Raw genomic sequence first — 19,901 nt, 5'->3', positions numbered from 1 at the left:
CAGTGTTCCACTTTACACACCCATGCGTCCAACCTGGAACAAATGCAGACATTTTTATTATGATCAGTCTGATGAGTTGCGTGACTTTTATTTTATTTTATGTGGTTCGTTTATTTACTGATAGAGTCTAGTATGTGACAATATAAAGAACGCTTTGCAAAATCAAATGTTTTTGTCTGGTACGGCTATTTCTCCTTAACTGTTCCAGGTTTAGCGACTTTCCCCCTAATTGGTTTTACAATCAACAGCCTCATCAGAAAGACCTGCTCTCAAACGCATCTGCCTAGTTTTTTTATGATGGGAAGCATAGACTGTAATAATGCTGAATACATATCTGTGTCTCCAAATATCATTTCGGTCTTAAGTGCTTCTATAATAGAATTCCAAAATAGAATTGCTTCTACTACAGAATAAATTCTATGTATTGCTAGAGATTATAGTGTAAATAAACAGTCGCCAGTGATTTGTGTTAGTTACAAGCGCTTACCGCAGTTGTCACTGATGTAGTTGTTCATGGGATCCACAGCCGAGGTGTCGCCATCACACACAGACGTCAGACAGTCGAAATAGTAGTCTGCCAGGGACGTGTCTGACGTTGCCAGGCACTCGGCTTGCGATGGATCAGCGAAGATGGCCACGCACTCCATCGCGGCTTGCTCCTTGTATTGACAGCTTGTGAATTTGCTGGCCAGGTTCTTGCAGGTTGCACTGCAACATTGACATCAAGTCAATGTTCATCCCGATCGCATTCATGAGCAAGGTTCAAGGGAAAATGTAACTTTAAATTCATACACTGGATTATTCCAGTGTCATATTGTACAGAATGCACGGCGAGAAACCACATTCATAAAGTAGGAAATGTAAGTTAACATAGTACGTAGGAAAACACATTGTACAATAAATGAGGTTGATCGGAGATAAATAGGTCATACTATATCATGCTGCTGAACAATGTTTAGAGGGAGGTAATGCGTGTGTGTTGCGTGCAATGACTGAGTAGCGGATAGTAGTATTTTCATGATAAGGGTTTGTTCTCATGGTGAGAGACACAGACTGGCAGATGAACACGGTGAGAGACACAGACTGGCAGATGAATATGGTGAGAGACACAGACTGGCAGATGAACATGGTGAGAGACACAGACTGGCAGATGAACATGGTGAGAGACACAGACTGGCAGATGAATATGGTGAGAGACACAGACTGGCAGATGAACATGGTGAGAGACACAGACTGGCAGATGAACATGCTGAGAGACACAGACTGGCAGATGAACATGCCGAGAGACACAGACTGGCAGATGAACATGGTGAGAGACACAGACTGGCAGATGAACATGGTGAGAGACACAGACTGGCAGATGAACATTGTGAGAGACACAGACTGGCAGATTGCTAGGAAGGCTCAAGCTGTTTGAGAAAACGAGGAAAAATGTGACCCTCCACCACGGAATGTGTCGCATGTCACCTCGCGCGGTTCTGCGCTAGGCTTAATATAAGTCCGGGGAGTGTCTGGTAACAGTCTGAGGGTCACCTTAGTCACAGGCTTATAACTCAAACAGTTTTTGCTCTTTTTTAAAACGGTTTTCACCACTGGATAGAGCATAAAAATCTCTTTAGGAAAATGTACAAATATGAAAATCATGCAAAGGTGACATGCGACTCATCCCGTGGTGGAGGGTCACAAATGTGGAAAATGCGAAGTAAATTCAGACCGGCATAATGCTAGGAAGCTGTGCGCATGTTCTGAGAGTAGCGGCTGATTGGTGCCTGTGCCAGTATGTGAAAGCACGAGAGGGTATTTGTAATCACGCTAAACATCAACTGGGAGGAATAACAAGGCGAGCAAATTGAAACGTGGTTTTTTTAAATGATAGTGTGAACGAACTTTCTCCCCCAAGTTATATATTTAGATTTCAAAGCGCGTTCTGACCTAGTAAATACAGCAAGTGTTGCCAAGACGTGTACGTGTCGAGATGACATCCCCCTCACACGTACTAGACATGAATTGGTCCAGATTCACAACCCCTGGGACTACAACAAGTAGCAGACGGGTGTTTTGCTTTCTCTATATTGTATGCATGTATGAGTATATCCTTTTGTTCTTGAGGAGTTACCACAAGGAAGTTCTCTGCAAAACTGTGCCACCCATGTTTTCCTGCATGTATTCGTGGTTTCCGAGTCCTGCGATTGTTGCGGTTATAGCTTAGGATCTTTATCGTGTGCATGTATGCGCACAGTGGTGTTCGGACACCTGAAAGAAGTTTGCAAACGTTGATTCTTGGAATCACAGAGTTCGAACCCACGCCGATAGCAACTAACTGGTTTTAAGGCCGGCGCAATACCGACTAAGTCACGTCCCAGCAGAGAGTCACTGTAATAAAAGAAAGCACGTCCAAGCTTATATTTGATACTTCTCTACGTTGTGTTTGTACGCAATGCTTACGTGTCTGAAACTGCCTTTAAGTTTTCACATTTACTTGGACACTTGCACGATTCACTGTGACAAAAACGTGTGTCAAGTCCTTCTCTCTTTGGTGCAAATAAATCCACCACACTCAGCTGTTACTGCCTGGAAACCAGAACATACAATTCCGCTTTCGCTTGCCCTTCCTTCGCCCGGGGTCCTGATTTGGCCTAAACGGTCCGCTGGACCATAAAAGCAACAGTTAACTAACTTCCTTCGCCTTTTCATGCCAGTTGTCTATGCTGAATTTGTACAGACGAAGAACATTTACAGCAAATTTAGACGAAACCAGTTACTAGTTGACGTCGACGAGTAGAAGACGAGTGCAAATGATGTATACTGAGCGGTCACGTTTGATTATTACATGAGAGCATTCCAATTTAGATTAGAAAACAAGCAGCCATGTTTGAATAAAATGTTGTGACTTACCTCTGAACGACATTGTCGTGATTCAGCACGATGTAACTGACGAGCGCGTCATCTGTCATATTCCCTTGCCCCGGAAAGAGGGTCACCATCGCATTGTTCATGGCGTCAGTCGTTGTCTCGTCCCCTGCATGATTTGAAAGCACATGGACACGTTTTTAAACGTGGGGCGTTAGAGAGAGAATTGAATTGAATTGAATGGAACTTTATATTTCGAGGGTGACAGAATTCGCAACGCCAACCTGCTTTTTCGTTATCCGGCTTACTACATAACACATCAATATAATCAACATGTCCAGCAATCAATAAGACATTTCAAATGCATTATATGATGCATTGGCAATGATGGAAAATTATAACACATTTTGTGTTTGCCTAATAAATGCTCTTTGTGCATTGTGTAGAATCATGTGGTTCAATACAATCAGATAGTACTAATACTTTATCAGCTACAAAACAATTGTACTTACAAATTGTGCAAGAGAGACAGTATGACAGGGTTCTTGAAAGTTGGTTCATTGGTTTGTAACTGATTACGATCTATTCCTGCAAATACCTTGATACAGATGCCTTTCAAAGGGCCACGCTACAGAACAGAAACACCCCTGACCGCGACACCAAACTATCCCCTGCCATGTGCATCTTTGGCCATCCAATCAGGGACTTCATCCCCATACTCCCAGGAAACTACCAACCACACCGCACATGGCGTGAAACACTGGCCGCACGAGAGTCCGCCCTACATGCAAAACTGGGAACGATGGTCCGAAAGGACAAAACGACTACCACCCCTCAAAGTTGGCGACTACGTCCGAGTCCAAAATCAGGTTGGACCCCACCCACTCAAGTGGGACAAGACTGGGACAGTGATCGAGGTTCGCCAATTCGACCAATATGTGGTAAAAGTAGATGGATCAGGCAGAGTCACTCTACGCAACCGCAAATTCCTCAGGAAATACTCACCTGCTATCCTCCCCTCTCCAACAAGAACCATCACCATTGACATGCCCCTTCCCACTGCGCCCACTCAACCCATTGCACCCAGTATAATCACTCCGCAAACAGCACAGCATGGGACCTCGGGCAATGTGATCCCACCCCCTGTCAACCTTCCCCAAGCACCCACTTGTGCGAACCATGACCAACCCTCCCACGACGCCGTGAGCCCAACACCTCCTACACCCCAACTATCGCCCAAGATGCGTGTACCCCAGAGCGCTCTTGCTACGCCTACCCGCCCAACCCAGAGTCCCTGTGGGCAACGCACCGCCACACCAAGGATCAGACCGCAGCATGATATTCCAGCCGCCAACCCCACTGTTTCATCAGGAGCCCAGCCGGAGAGTTCTACCCATCAGCCCAGACGCTCCGGCCGTACTGTTCATGCACCCAAATGGCTCAATGACTATATTCCTTAACGCCATCTTATTACTGGCCCGTCCAACACCCATTCCTTTATCCTCAGCCTTTAGTAGTACTGACTAAAGACTTGGGGGGAGATAACTGATTACGATCTATTCCTGCAAATAGACAGTTTAGTCAAGGGACATTACTCCTTGAAAGCTCTAGATCAAAGATGGCCGCAAATGAAACACGTGCACTGCAGAAAGAACCTTTCACCTCATTTATCTGTAAGTTCTGTTCTATGCAATTAAGCTACTTCATAATTCAATCATAGTGTTATTCATGCATAGTCACAAGCTTCTGTCCATGCACAGTATCTTTATCTTTACACATTTAGCTGAGTCATAATCGTACATCAATAGTTAGTTCCATGTTGCCTAATGCTATTAGTCAACATAGTTCATTTCCTTTCTTTGATTGCAGAACCGTGGTCATTGTTTGAATAAAGATTATTTGAACAAAGAGACAGCGTTCTTATCGAGTTTGTGACTTAAATACATCAGGAATGGAGTTCCACACAAGGCCCCACGAATATGAGAGACTGAACTTGTACAGGTCAATTCTTTGGGTTTGAATAATCCATGTGTTTTATGTTATTGATATATTTATGTTGTAACTTTGAAGCAATGAGGAAAGATGCATTCCCTGACATAATTTTTTTTCTCATCTTTTTAAAATTTTTTTTCTAGATTATTGTATATTTAACTATAAGTGGTCGTTGTCTATGAATTGTTTTTAATGCTTGTATGTTATTTCTTATGAGAAAACTTTTTATGTAAAATGTTAAATTTTAATGTCTAATGTAAAGCGCCATGAGACTGCCATTTGGCGGTGAACAGCGCCATAAAAGAATTGTTTTATTATTTAAGTTATTGAGACATCCCAGTGCACTAAGGGATTTATAGAGAAAATCGAGAAAATTCATAATTGAACGACGCGCATTGCGCTGATTTCAATAATTATTTTCGAGATTTGCTCTATAAATCCCTTAGTGCACTGGGATTGTTTCAATAACGATATTGTCAGTACCGCCAGAGAAAAAAGAAGATACAGCACGCACATTTTGCTACGCGCATTTGAATAGGCATAACTGTGTGATCAGGTCGTGGAAGATCTACTTTTGTGTGGGCTGTCTCAAGCGTGTCGTGCTTTTGTCACACGCAAACTCTTGTTTTAATTTCTGACTCCCCTTGAATTGACTAACCCCAAGGTCGACGGTTAGCACATTTTCAAAATAAATGTGGCATGTTTCTCGTGTGGTATTTTCACTCATCGGGGAGTCTGGTACTAAATATGAACGGTAAGAATGCTCTGAACCCTACACGTATTATATCCCCATCGTTGTATCGTTCACATTTGCCCAACATGTTAATTTGCTGAGCGGGGTTTATGTCGTCTGCTAGGCTATGGCAATCGAACCACTGCAGTCTCATTTCAAAAACAAAAATTGCTCGTCACGTTGCACTGAGTCTGCACGCATGAGGCAGGCTGGTGATAAGTCCTATCTATGGTAAGAACGTTCTAAACCCTGCACGTTTTCGATTCCGATTGTTCTTGCCTTGAAATAATAATTCGGAAACCATTCATTTACTGAACTGATGCAGTCGTATTTCAGTGTAGTCTGCTACTTCCAAATGCTGATCTAGCTGGTACGTTATCGCAATAACACTTGTGTTTTCTGTTAGCTGCTGGGAATTGTATACTAACTCATCATTTGGTAATGTGGATAATAAGCTACATAATTATGAGAAGAATCTTCGCAAGTCGAGACTAAAAAATTAGACACAGCGGGTTCTATTTTTAGATCAGTGGCAACTGTGGCACAGGCACATGCAATCTGTCAGAAAAAACCCACTTCTGCTTTAATTGAGAAGCAGGAAATTTATGGTCATTTGGTATTGTGAAGAATATAAGCTACATGTCATTAATTAATTCTGAGGATGAGAGAACAGTCTCGCTTAGGCAAAGGGCGGAAGAATACGCTTTGGGGAAAAGTTAGCGCACTCTTGGAGTGCGCTAACAGTTTTAGCGCATCGCCATTAGCCAATCAACTGGTTAACATCAGTCATGTGACACCAGTACTTACTGACAATTATTATTGTAATTCAATCAAGTTTGCGTTTTAATAAAACAGATCCTGTGATTGGTCAGAATGCCCCAACTCATTAAAAATTACCGGTCATTAATTGTTGATAACCACTCGCTAAAAAAATCCATTTAACAACCTGCTGGCGAGGCGCATTGATACAGCCTCAACTAGTCTCGGTTAGCTGTGAGGATCATTTTACAAGTAGGAAATATGAAGGCCAACGAAATACCGAGACCATAAGGTATGCGAAGTGATGACGTCGAATACGTGACGTAAGTTGATGCATGAATTCTTCTGGACTACGTCAGTCAATTTCAAAGATCGCTTTTGTGATGAAAAGAATTTGTTTTTAGAGTTTGCTGTTAAGAAACCCGTCAAAAGAAGGGAAAGTGTGTGTGAAAGAAAACAAAACAGGAGCAGAGTGATAAGATAGGAATACAGAGACATATTTCTTGGGACTTGACCCTTGCAGGTAGGTGGACTGAAAGTAGTGTGTGAACAGAGCAGAACCAATTCTGTCTGTTTACAACCGCATGAAAGCAGGAAAGAGATCGTCGTCAGATTGAATTACAATAACATTAACATGCTTCCATTTGAAACTTCTCGGTCTTCATCGGGGATTGACGCCCTCCCAAAGTCTAATTGAAGCATTCCGTCGCGAGTCGGGCGTCAATTCCCGATAAAGACCTCGAAGTTTCAAAGGAAAGCAAGTTAATGTGTAATCATTATTAATTGTATATAGAGAATGCTTGCTGTGTCGTACCAGATTTACACGAGTTGTTTTTTTAAATATTGAACTGCGAGCGAAAGCGAGCTGTTCACTATTTGAAAAAGCAACGAGTGTAAATCTGGTACGACACAGCAAGCCATGTAGTATTCTGTTTATTCTACATTACCCGCAGACAGCAGCAGTCGAGTGTGCAAGAAAACTCTCTGTCACACGAATAACTCGTAATAGCGATTATGTCTCACAGCATAGGCATAGAAAGACAGAAAAGAGTTTTGGGGGACGAAATAACAGGCACAAAACAAGACTGAAAAACTCAATTGGCCTTTTACACATCCCCTACACACGCATGCGCGCAGAAGATAGATTCAATGCGTTTCGTGTCTTTTCTGGTTGAATGCATTCAACAAAGTATTAACCAACGTTTCTGAATCTTTCAATGAAAAAAGATAAACTTATTTTGAACCAAACAGCACATACCAACGAAAGCTAAACGTGACACACAAACACACACGCGCACTAACACGGATTGAATGCAAAGCGCGAACGAACACGGAGGATTTTTGTAGGTCAGGTCGTGGGAAAGTCCACCCGAAATGTTCCACAGGGGAACTGGTTGTGTTTGTATTGTTTATTTTCTCACAGTGATGTTGATGGTTTTTACAGTGCCGTTTTGAAAGAATATTTTCCGAATTTGGGGCACACTTTTGACTTTTGGTTCGTTTATCTCGTCGAAGTAACATTCGAGTGTTTCTAAATCAAAACCTTCCAACACCGCTGGTGCAGATTAGACCTGCCTGACTGTCTGGTGCGTGTTAGAGCTGAAGACGAAGCCTCAATCGCCAAAGCGTCACCTATCTGTAGGTCCTGAGCATCGGATGTACGTTGATACGTGGTAAGATCCGCACGGAACTGTCTATGCAACTTTTCCTTGTCACAGGTGTAAGGTTCGATCTTTTCTTTGAAATTTCGTCCTCTGTGAACGTAGCAAAGCGTTTCTCCATTTTCGGTTTTCGTTGCAGACGACGATAGTGAAAGTAGTACCTATTGTTTTGTTTTGACCTTTCGTATTCAGGGTTCTTAATTGAAGCTTGGTAAAGGGAGCTTGTCGTGTAAGTGGAAAGTTGACGAAGCTTTTGAAAACAGAAATTGAATGAAGAAGAAAATGGGGCTTTCAGTAATATACAGGAGAACGGGGTTGGTGTTATTATTTTTCCGTCAAACACTTAGTACACAGATAAAACGTGATTGACTGACCAAGGCCTGTTGGCACACTATTCAGAATGCACAACAAAATGTAACAACACTTTGATACCCATCTTTTTACGTTCGTGATCACTTGAAATGAATACTGAAAACATAAGTGTTTAAGGTAGTGACTGAATGTATGTGAAGGTAACATTTTTCAGAAATAAATGCATAATCAAAATAATTGATTTCGGCATCAAAGCGTGTAACATACAATCTTGCACACGTTTGCTTAAAGGCACAGTGCAGCTCACAGCCTTCGTTTTGCGTTTTTGTTGCAGCTAAGTGTATTTACAGTTCAAAAATCCTCATATGGTAGTAAAACAAACCCAAAACTACCCAACGACGACATCTGTGCATAAATTAACCTAGTTATTACGTGGTGTTTGGTCGGAGTTCGATTCAACTGAGTGATTCCGGCCTCCATTTTGTTTTACACAAACTCATGATGACGTCTGACATAGTTTGCTAGTGACGTGTCTTTTTGTGCATGATGTGGTGATCTACCTGATCTAAATTTAGATCCAAAAATAGGCCAAGACCAGCCGGGTCCGAGTACGAAATTAATTCGTAAAAAAAATCGCAGTTCTTGACTCTTTGGGTGCAAGTCAATGAAACTTGGTAGTTCTTCTAACGGATAGCTGCCTGAGGTATGGCTAAAAGCCCCAGGGGCTCCGCGCACCTGGATTTGACAAGTTCAGTACCTTTTAGTAGTGGCAAAGAAGGAATGCGTGTGACATACTGTACTTACGTGTATTTTACTGAAAATGTCTTGCAGACGAAGCAGCTAAATTGAAGACGCTTGTTTTGGAACCTCGATCTCTTGTAAAGCCTCGGCACAGTGCAATCTATTACGTCAAAGCAAAGAAACGTCACTCTGAAAGTGTGGCGTGACGTGTTAGTTCTAAAGATTCATCGAGGGTAATTAGCGAGCGCAATTTTTGTTTCTATAATGACGTTTGTCTCGGTGACTTTAGCATCATAAGCAGTGGAAAAACAGGTCCCTGCCAGACTTGCTTGACATGACCTCATTTACATGATATACACACGTGTGATTTGAACGATTATTATCTCACGGGTGTCTCTCTCACGTATGTAGGATAAATATCAATTATTACACCTTTGTTATAGGAAAATCCTAATTTGATAGGAAGAAACTGTAATCTTTTATAATCATACGTGGGAAGAGATGTATTTTTAAAAGAATTAATTTCTATCTTTCCTTGTGCGTAGGTTAAAAACTGTTTAATCTTTAAAACCTGATATGTTTTTTAGATGAGCTTTTGCAAAGCGTTTTGATTTTGTGACTGAGACAGGTTATTATCAATGGTTATCAGGGATCGCGCTAGCTTTTTAAAAAACGCGTAAGTCATACGCAACGAAACGAAAAAAACGCGTCACGGACCAATATTTTTGCGTACTACAAAAACACGTACAGACACAAACAAAACACGCACGAAAGACTTAAAGACACTCCTTACCTAAATACGGCGAGTTTTCCTGTCGAACTCCGCGCACGCCTGTCGAATAACACCCCTGCTGTCTCCAACCTTCGGGCCTTGCGAGTTTGTTTCCCGCTCTAATACGACTAGACACACTTTCCGCCTTTTGGAAGCGCGAGATGGGAGAGCAGCTAATGTCTGTTTCATTATCCGACAAGACATTATCTGGTAATACCCTCGTTACGTTCGTTTGCGATACTTCGATGCAAAAAGAAACGGACTTTAGTTTTGACGCGCAGATTTCATGTGTGTCGTCACTTCTCGAGCCCTATAGTCAGTTTCAGGATCGGGTGATTATTAAGTCAGAGCAAAAGCGCTGCGTGAAGACAAGAAAAAGTTACAATATTTTTGCGTATGGCTTACGCGGCGCGGCGAAAAAAACGCGTCAGCGACTTTTAAAATGCGTCAAATACGCAAAAATCGTGCGTAAACGCGATCCCTGGGTTATTCCCAAGACTTTATGGCTTTAGACTTTGGTTCCATCTTGATTTCGTATTTGCAATGTCGAAAATCTAGTTGATAAATTTGGTCGTTTTTATCTCGTGGTTAGACGCATGCATTTAGTTTTATTTGGGTTCAGTGACAAATGGTGTAGTTCTGATAATTATAGCAATCGATTAAGGTTTTCTTGGAGGATTGTTTGCTATTTCAATAAGATCTTGGTGAACGGAATGAATTGTAGTATCATCTGCCACAGTATGCACATGTACTTTACAAATATTGGAAGGTCGTTATAATAGATTGAAAATAGTAAAAGACCAAACATAGAACCTTGTGGTGCTCCAAACCTTTATGTTTGTTTACAAGAGTGTGATTGGTTTAAAAAAAAAGTACTTTAGATTTTAACATGTAACCAGAATTAGTTGTCAATCAATTAGGTCAAAAGCTTTAGTAAAGTCAACAAATAGCAGCACAGAACAGGTTATAGTTAATTGGTCAGTCATTGGTCAAATAAACTGTTTCACATTAGTGTTTTGGGGTTAAACCTGTTTGATTTTCGTGCACTAATTCATTGTTTTCAAAGTGTAAAATAATGTGCTCATTGGTATGTTTAATATAAAAAAAATAAATGTTAATGTGTTTATTGAGCGAGAGACAGAGTCAGAGAGAGAGAGAGAGAGAGAGAGAGAGAGAGAGAGAGAGAGAGAGAGATCGAGTGGGAGAGAGAGAGAGAGAGAGAGAGAGAGAGAGAGAGAGAGAGAGAGAGAGATCGAGTGGGAGAGAGAGAGAGAGAGACAGAAAGAGATCGAGTGGAGAGAGAGAGATCGAGTGGAGAGAGAGAGAGATCGAGTGGAGAGAGAGAGAGAGAGATCGAGTGAGAGAGAGAGAGATCGAGTGAGAGAGAGAGAGAGATCGAGTGAGAGAGAGAGAGAGAGATCGAGTGGGAGAGAGAGAGAGATCGAGTGGGAGAGAGAGAGAGAGAGAGAGAGAGAGAGAGAGAGAGAGAGATCGCGTGGGAGAGAGAGAGAGAGAGAGAGAGAGAGAGATCGAGTGGGAGAGAGAGAGAGAGATCGAGTGGGAGAGAGAGAGAGAGAGAGAGAGAGAGATCGAGCGAGAGAGAGAGAGAGATCGAGTGAGAGAGAGAGAGAGATCGAGCGAGAGAGAGAGAGAGTTAGAGAGAGAGAGAGAGAGAGAGATCGAGTGGGAGAGAGTGGGAGAGAGAGAGAGATCGAGTGGGAGAGAGAGAGAGAGAAAGATCGCGTGGGAGAGAGAGAGAGAGAGAGAGAGAGAGAGAGAGAGAGAGAGATCGAGTGGGAGAGAGAGAGAGAGAGAGAGAGAGAGAGAGAGAGAGAGATCGAGTGGGAGAGAGAGAGAGATCGAGTGGGAGAGAGAGAGAGAGAGAGATCGAATGGGAGAGAGAGAGAGAGAGAGAGAGAGAGAGAGAGAGAGAGAGAGAGAGAGAGAAAGAGAGAGAGAGAGATCGATCGAGTGGGAGATCGAGATCGAGATCGAGTGGGCGAGAGAGAGAGAGAGAGAGAGAGAGAGAGAGAGAGAGAGAGAGAGAGAGAGAGAGAGAGAGAGAGAGAGACACTGACACAGTTTTATTGAATATGGGCCTACAGCCCCTTTCAATGGGGGGGGGGGGGGGGGGGGGGGGTACACATGAATCACAGGAAAAAATAGAAAACATGATATTTAAACGTATGCAAAATACACAGTGGTTTGTTCCAAGCTTTCCTCTATCTATAACCTTGCGCATCAATGCTGCCTAATATATATACATACAACCGAACAATAAATACAGCAACAACAAAACCTTCAGCGACAATTAATCCTCATTATTATTTAACATTGACAATCTTAACTGAAATGAAAAAAACAAAAACTTTGCTAAATCTACAATTGTTTCTGTGTCTTGTTTTTTAAACATGGTAATCATACTGCCCAACTGATCACCAACACTTAAAAACTGTGCTAAATACTTTATTCTTAACTCACAATATGTTTGGCATTCAAAAAAAAATTGGATTTCGGTCTCTAATTTATCTTCACAAAAGGGGCAACACTTGTTTTCTGTTGAATTTTGGAAGCGATATCTGTGGTCTGGATATTTATCTGTGAAACGCCCATTCTAAATTGAACGATGACATTTCTGTACACATCTTTCCATACAATGTCCACATAACGTTCTTTTTCAAAACAGGCTTTATATTTTCCATACAGTGATAGACGCTCACTCGAGTCCAAATGATTACGCCAATCATGACAGAAGGAGTGGGAGAGACAGAGAGAGACAGAGAGAGATCGAGTGGAGAGAGAGGACATTGCACACCGGTACGACCGAACTAAGGTAACGTTAAATTACTGTTGTGCAGCGGGTTAAAAGAATACCCTATACCTCGGAGATATACCTTCACTCGGTCTCAACGACGTCACGTGACATGTTATATGGTGGAAGAGAATGCTGTCGCTTATTTTCCTTTTGAGGATGAGGGTTTAACATGGATCGGGAACTTACAGGACAACCGCGGCTGTGCTTGCAAGTTTGGATAGTTCTTTCCGTGACTGAGCATCGTTTCAGTCTTACCGAACTGAGGGTGGAAAATAAGCGACAGCATTCTCTTCCACCATATAACATGTCACGTGACGTCGTTGAGACCTAGTGAAGGTATATCTCCGAGGTATAGGGTATTCTTTCAACCCGCTGCACAACAGTAATTTATTGATACCTTAGTTCGGTCGTACCGGTATGTAATACCGAGGGAGGGAGGGAGGGAGGGAGGGAGGGAGGGAGGGAGAGAGAGAGAGAGAGAGAGAGAGAGAGAGAGAGAGATCGAGTGGGAGAGAGAGAGAGAGAGAGAGAGAGAGAGAGAGAGAGAGAGAGAGAGAGAGAGAGAGAGAGAGAAATCGAGTGGGAGAGAGATCGAGTGGGAGAGAGATCGAGTGGGAGAGAGAGAGAGAGATCGAGTGGGAGAGAGAGAGAGAGAGAGAGATCGAGTGGGAGAGAGAGAGATCAAGTGGGAGAGAGAGAGAGAGATCGAGTGGGAGAGAGAGAGAGAGAGATCGAGTGGGGGAGAGAGAGAGAGAGAGAGAGAGAGAGAGAGAGAGAGAGAAAGAGAGAGATCGAGTGACGAGTGGGAGAGAGAGAGAGAGAGAGAGAGAGAGAGAGAGAGAGAGAGAGAGAGAGAGAGAGAGAGAGAGAGATCGAGATCGAGATCGAGATCGAGTGGGAGAGAGATAATTCTTTAAGCATTTTCTTACACATCTTTAAACAAATGCGTAAACTTTTCTTTGACTCTTTTTCACTCGCACGTTTTACAGTGGGATGCTCACAACTGAAAGAAAGAAAGAGGGCGCTGATCACTTGTAGTCAGAAAGACAATGCTGCTCATCGGTTTTAACCAAGCTATCTTCGGCTTAGATTTATCATTTTAAAAGCTACGTTTACATGTTAAGGAGATAAGTACAGTGAAAGATACAGTCACAACCCGCAGCTATGCTAACAGGCAGATATCCGTACCACACAGTGACTCTGGCAGACCCTCCGATACAAACTCTCGGTCCGAGCACGAGACGACCACGCTCCGTTCCGCACTGCTGAACTCCACGCTGAAGACTCCGTCCTTCCTCAACACAGCAGCTGCCCTGGAGTGGTCGTAGTCTGCGAAGTCCACAACGCTCTTAGAGCCCTCCCTCACTTGCCAGGGGTTGGTGGTTCTGTTTTCGCTAAACTGGATTGCAGAAAGAGCATGCGTTAGATCAGGACATATGTGACCCTCCACCACGGATTGAGTCGCATGTCATCTTTGCATGATTTTCATATTTTTACATGTTCCTAAAGAGTTTTTATGCTCTATCCAGTGGTGAAAACCGTTTTAAGAAAGAGCGAAAACTGTTTGAGTTATAAGCCTGTGACTAAGGTGACCCTCACACTGTTACCAGACACTCCCCGGACTTATATTAAGCCTAGCGCAGAACTGCGAGAGGTGACATGCGACTCATTTTGTGGTGGAGGGTCACATATTTATATTGGCAAGTCTCGTTCACATTAGCGTGTTTCTCACGAAGTTCAACAAAAGTTCTTCTGAAACATCAAAGCGTAAGGTTCCGTTCTAAAAAAAGGGGAACAGATCGTGTCTTATCATACAAGAATCGGTTTAGCACTATGCATTTCCTGTCGTAAACAACATCAACCGCAACACTAAGCATCATTATAATCATCAAAGCCATCATCATTAACAACAACAACAACAATGTCAACCCCACCACCATGATTACCACTGTCACCACCACCACCACCATAACAACAACAAAACAACATCAACATGATTACATATCTATCCGATAAACGACCACATTTCTATACTTGTTCCACTCAGTGGACAACTACATTTATTTAAATCTATTCAAAGTACCATTCCGTCTCTAATGAGGTTAGCTGACCAATGAAATCTTTTCGTGTAAACAGCAATACGAACTTGATGAAACACATTCACACTAACATTCAACACCTTTGAATGGCACATACTGCAACGGTTCCTCTTAGAACTGTGTTTATGTACGATTATTCTTTTTGATCGCTGTCTCTGTGTTATAAGTAGGCCAGTGAGGTGCAACATGACAAATGTCGATGTTTATGTACAATGAACATGGACATTAAAGTTTTCTTACGTTATCTAATCTTATCATATCATAAATGTGTGCTCGATTTCTGTCCAACCCAAAGTAACTGCTTGGAAGTGTGAAGAGAATCAAATTATTATGACATAACGATACCACCGCGCATCAAGTTTGATCATCGTGCCCAACTGCGCCAGAAGTCTGACAGAGTGATTATGCTTTGATCACCCTGTGGCACAAAATCTCCCTTTTTCCGAGAAAAAAAAAACCTGACTCAAAAAAAAAAGTAAATAGAATACGTACACACCTCGTTTCAGCGGATATTTAAAGTAATGTTCTTAGTTCGCGGTCATGAAATATCTCGCTAAAGCTCAAATTGTTCATGATCAACTAACTTCAACCATTCTGTTGAATATCCACTGAGACTCGGTTTGTAACCCCTAGTTAAACGTGCGGCTAGCAGATGTGTGTCTATGGTCACTCCAAACCTTGTCCAGTCGTCTCACTGAGGTTTGTATCCCCACGAATTCACTGGTATTAGCGTTGACCACTTTGACCAACACGGTGTTCGAGGAGAAACGGTGACTGTCTTCCTGGTTTACCGCGCTGCCTGGAGTGACCTTGACCCGGTAGTCCCCGCACGTGAAGTCCGCGAGACGATACTTACAGGGAAGCTCCACGTCCGCTGTTTCTCCGTTGAACATTGTCAGTGTTCCGTAACGTCCAATGGAGCATGCTTTCTCGTCTGAGAAAAATGATAGAAAGGAAACATTCTAAATTAGTGTTGAAGTTACATTGAAAGTCCTCTGTACCATCTTGTTTTATTGTCATGGCTCTTATCTCTATTTCACACATGCACGCCTAACACAGAAAAGGACAAGCGTGTTGTCTCTCAGCATTTAGTGGATAGTCATATGTACCGTTGACATGGACAAGCGTGTTGTCTCTCAGCATTTAGTTATAGTCATATGTAGCGTTGACATGGACAAGTTACATGTTGAACAGTCATTGTTGTTGTTTCTAAGTATTTGGTGGACAGTCATGTACTGTTGACAGGCACGGTTGGCCTAGTGGTAAGGCGTCCGCCCCGTGATCAGGAGGTCGTGGGTTCGAACCCCGGCCGGGTCATACCTAAGACTTTAAAATTGGCAATCTAGTGGCTGCTCCGCCTGGCGTCTGGCATTATGGGGTTAGTGCTAGGGCTGGTTGGTGTCCGGTGTCAGAATAATGTGACTGGGTGAGACATGAAGCCTGTGCTGCGACTTCTGTCTTGTGTGTGGCGCACGTTATATGTCAAAGCAGCACCGCCCTGGTATGGCCCTTCGTGGTCGGCTGGGCGTTAAGCAAACAAACAAACAAAATGTACCGTTGACATGGACAAGCTACATGTTGAACAGTCATTGTTGTTGTTTCTAAGTATTTGGTTGAACAGTCATGTGCCGTTGACATGGAGAAGCTACATGTTGACCATTGTTGTAGGTTTAACTACACCTACTTTTAAAATGTATTAAATCGTCAATTTCTTTAGTCAACAACTTTAAGTGGTATGCTCTTTCAAAACATTGTGTTTACGAATTTGGGGTTAGACTCAGCAGTACGAGGTTTGAATAATTGAGCGGTAGCAAAACGCACCCGATTTAAACCCTTGAAGACTTGTTCCATTTAACATATCTGTCGGTCGGAGATGGCACAATAACCCCCATATCATCGGTGACTTGAAGACAGCAATCCCCAAACATGCAAACGTTCGGAGGGGTTATTTAGAACACATTTTAGAGAGAAGATCAAAGTAGGTATAATATCGTTAGACCAGTATACCAAAACGTAAGCTAATGCGCACCAACTATGAAGATAATTCGTTGAACTCAAACTGACTTAAAAAAAAGAATCCCTTCGTGTTTAACTCACGCTTACAAGTGGTGTGCTCTATTTACCAATCGCTGCCTCTCACAAGACGTAAGACGAATGTATGATTGTAAAACTTCTTTTATTCTCAATTCATACAGGGCCGTAAAAGACTGCAATAAAATCAAAGGAACAGTCATGATTAAAAGCATAAAAACAAGTGCTAAAAGATGATGTACAGTTATAATAGCATCTATCACCTTTTCATTATGCTTTACTTTATCACATATGTTGTTTAACATTGCATTTATGACATTATCATTTTAAAGTTGAATAAAATGACAATGCTCAATCTGATCACAATTTGTTCTTCGTTTACAACAATTGCACATTTCGCCATAGGTTGTCATACACACTTTCTTACAAACACAATATTCACAATGCATCTGTGCATACCTCGTCTTCTCCTAGTGATGACAGCGCATAACAACAAGGCATGGGGATTGCCCACACAGGTTCCTGAAGAACACAAAATATATGCTTATAACGATACATCAACGAATACAATCTAAGTTGAACAAACAAGTGATGCGAGAACACACTGGGGCAAGGCAACGATACACACTGGGGCGAGGCAACGATACACACTGGGGCGAGGCAACGATACACACTGGGGCGAGGCAACGATTCAACATTAAAATTACGTATGAACCCAAGACAATAAAAACACAAGAGGCGAAGCCATCAAGGCTCACGTAAGAAATCGACAAACAGTAACACAAACTCAATCACACACACACACACACACACACACACACACACACACACACACACACACACACACAGAAAGAGCATAGGTGAAACTGTGCAAGAAAGCGAGACACCATCTAGACTGATGATCTGTCTGTCTCCATGTAGCCTACTTACAAGGACACGACTGCCAACTAGTCTCGGCGCGCTCAAAATAATAATGACCGAGACTGTCAGTACTTCCTTCGCGTGACGTCTAACCCTCTTACGTCATAATGTGACGTCAATGTAATGTGACGTCTTCAAATGTTAGAGTTTCTACCACAGACATACACACGCACAGACGCACGCACGCACGCACGCACGCACGCACAGACAGACAAAGTTACGATCGCATAGGCTACACTTACGTGAGCCAACAACACGTCAAGGTCAAGACCAAAAATAGCTCTCGTTCAACCACGCACATTTCCGCAGCAGAAATTGCAACTCCATTATCAGTCATTTTTACCTCAATAGTAGGTTTTCCGAATAAAACGCTTTGGTGCATTAAAACATAATCATATTACGTTGCGAGAACAAGCAATAGAAAACTTTTCTTACCTCTCAAGTCCGAGACGATGCCAAAAGACTACCCGACAGGTCTGTTTACACTGCGAGTCAAAATGTCAAGTGACGTTCTAGAACATCTCCGAATCTCGCGCGAACTCGCGCATGAATACGTGAAACCCATTGGCTTGGAAAAGCGCGTAAAGAGGCACAGGCGCCCGACCGATAAAACAACAAGTATTGCGGCAGCAACACGAAGGCAATCCTCCATGGGGGAGACCCATTGTCCACTATATGACCTGATCATGGATAATCTCAAGTAATTGTACACCAAATATGACGTAGGTCGTTCAACAGTGATATCAGTGTTTTTATTGGTTGCATTTCTGGGTGTCACCTTGAGTGTTAGGTATAATGAGTATCCATGTTAATCATACCTGCCAGTGAGAACTCAAAGGTGACAACACTGACGAACAGCACCAGAGGTAGGAACAAGGCTGATGACAACGGCATCTTCAAAGTTTGCTGCAAATCAGATCTGACAACAAAGTGGCAGTGCAATCATTACACCAAATTACCTTAACCATGAGAGCAACTGTTATCATTTGTGTTCACTCGAAAATGTCACAGTAAATGTAACGCTACTATAACGTTTGTAATGTCAACAATTGAAGTGACGTTTTCATCCTAAATGTCCGATTCAAACGCATGTGACGTCCCGCATATTATATATATATATATATTTTTTTTTTTTTTCAATTTGCCGGTCGTTTTTCAATTTTTACAAGTGAATTTAGACATATCTGCTTCGGTGCATGAGGGACGCTGACTGGCCCAAACAATCGCTAACACGCCCGTGCAAACCGAAACGTCTTTCCCTTGAGCAGATTACTGACAGTCACGTGCAAACCGAAACGTCTTTCCCTTGAGCAGATTACTGACAGTCGCGAGCAACCGAAACGTCTTTCCCTTGAGCAGATTACTGACAGTCACGTGCAACTGAAAGGTCTTTCCCTTGAGCAGATTACTGACAGTCACGTGCAACTGAAAGGTCTTTCCCTTGAGCAGATTACTGACAGTCACGTGCAAACCGAAACGTCTTTCCCTTTAGCAGATTACCTTCATTCATGTGCAGTCCTGTGTGCAAAGCGATACTAAATTGTGTTAAACATTAAGCTTGTGGCACAAACATGAAAAATCTTTTGCCTTTGAACATATTTCTTAAGAAGTCCTTTAATATTTTTATGTTTAACAATAGTAATTAGTGTGTTTTTCACTGTTTTGAATGTATGTTACTTTTGCTAACACAAATACTGGGCTCTTTTGTTACATTTAGTCAAGTTATGACTAAATGTTTTAACATAGAGGGGGGAATCGAGACGAGGGTCGTGGTGTATGTGTGTGTGTGTGTGTGTGTGTGTGTGTGTGTGTGCGTGCGTGCGTGTAGAGCGATTCAGACCAAACTACTGGACCGATCTTTATGAAATTTGACATGAGAGTTCCTGGGTATGATATCCCCATACGTTTCTTTCATTTTTTTGATAAATGTCTTTGATGACGTCATATCCGGCTTTTCGTGAAAGTTGAGGCAGCACTGTCACGCCCTCATTTTTTAACCAAATTGGTTGAAATTTTGGTCAAGTAATGTTCGACGAAGCCCGGACTTCGGTATTGCATTTCAGCTTGGTGGCTTAAAATTTAATTAATGACTTTGGTCATTAAAAATCTGAAAATTGTAAAAAAAAAATTTTTTTTATAAAACTATCCAAATTTATGTTCATCTTATTCTCCATCATTTGCTGATTCCAAAAACATATAAATATGTTAGATTTGG

At 42.3% G+C, this 19,901-nt stretch overlaps 1 protein-coding gene across 1 annotated transcript in view; it reads right to left on the bottom strand.

The window, feature by feature from the left end:
- Positions 1-18,642, bottom strand: part of LOC138950640 (uncharacterized) — a 23,187-nt gene extending 4,545 nt beyond the window's left edge. Inside the window, exons 1-5 of the mRNA XM_070322354.1 lie at positions 18,505-18,642; positions 15,412-15,668; positions 13,824-14,034; positions 2,896-3,019; positions 488-708 (exon numbers count right to left, since the gene is read on the bottom strand). Of these exons, the coding sequence (XP_070178455.1) occupies positions 488-708; positions 2,896-3,019; positions 13,824-14,034; positions 15,412-15,668; positions 18,505-18,580 (889 nt within the window). The 5' untranslated portion in view covers positions 18,581-18,642. The remainder of the gene's footprint in view (positions 1-487; positions 709-2,895; positions 3,020-13,823; positions 14,035-15,411; positions 15,669-18,504) is intronic.
- Positions 18,643-19,901: the final 1,259 nt, after the last annotated feature.

The sequence above is a fragment of the Littorina saxatilis genome, linkage group LG16 (genome assembly GCF_037325665.1).
Source record: "Littorina saxatilis isolate snail1 linkage group LG16, US_GU_Lsax_2.0, whole genome shotgun sequence".
NCBI lineage: Eukaryota > Metazoa > Mollusca > Gastropoda > Littorinimorpha > Littorinidae > Littorina > Littorina saxatilis.
The sequence above is the reverse complement of the archived record's forward strand: the minus strand, read 5'-3'. Positions and strand labels throughout refer to the sequence as shown.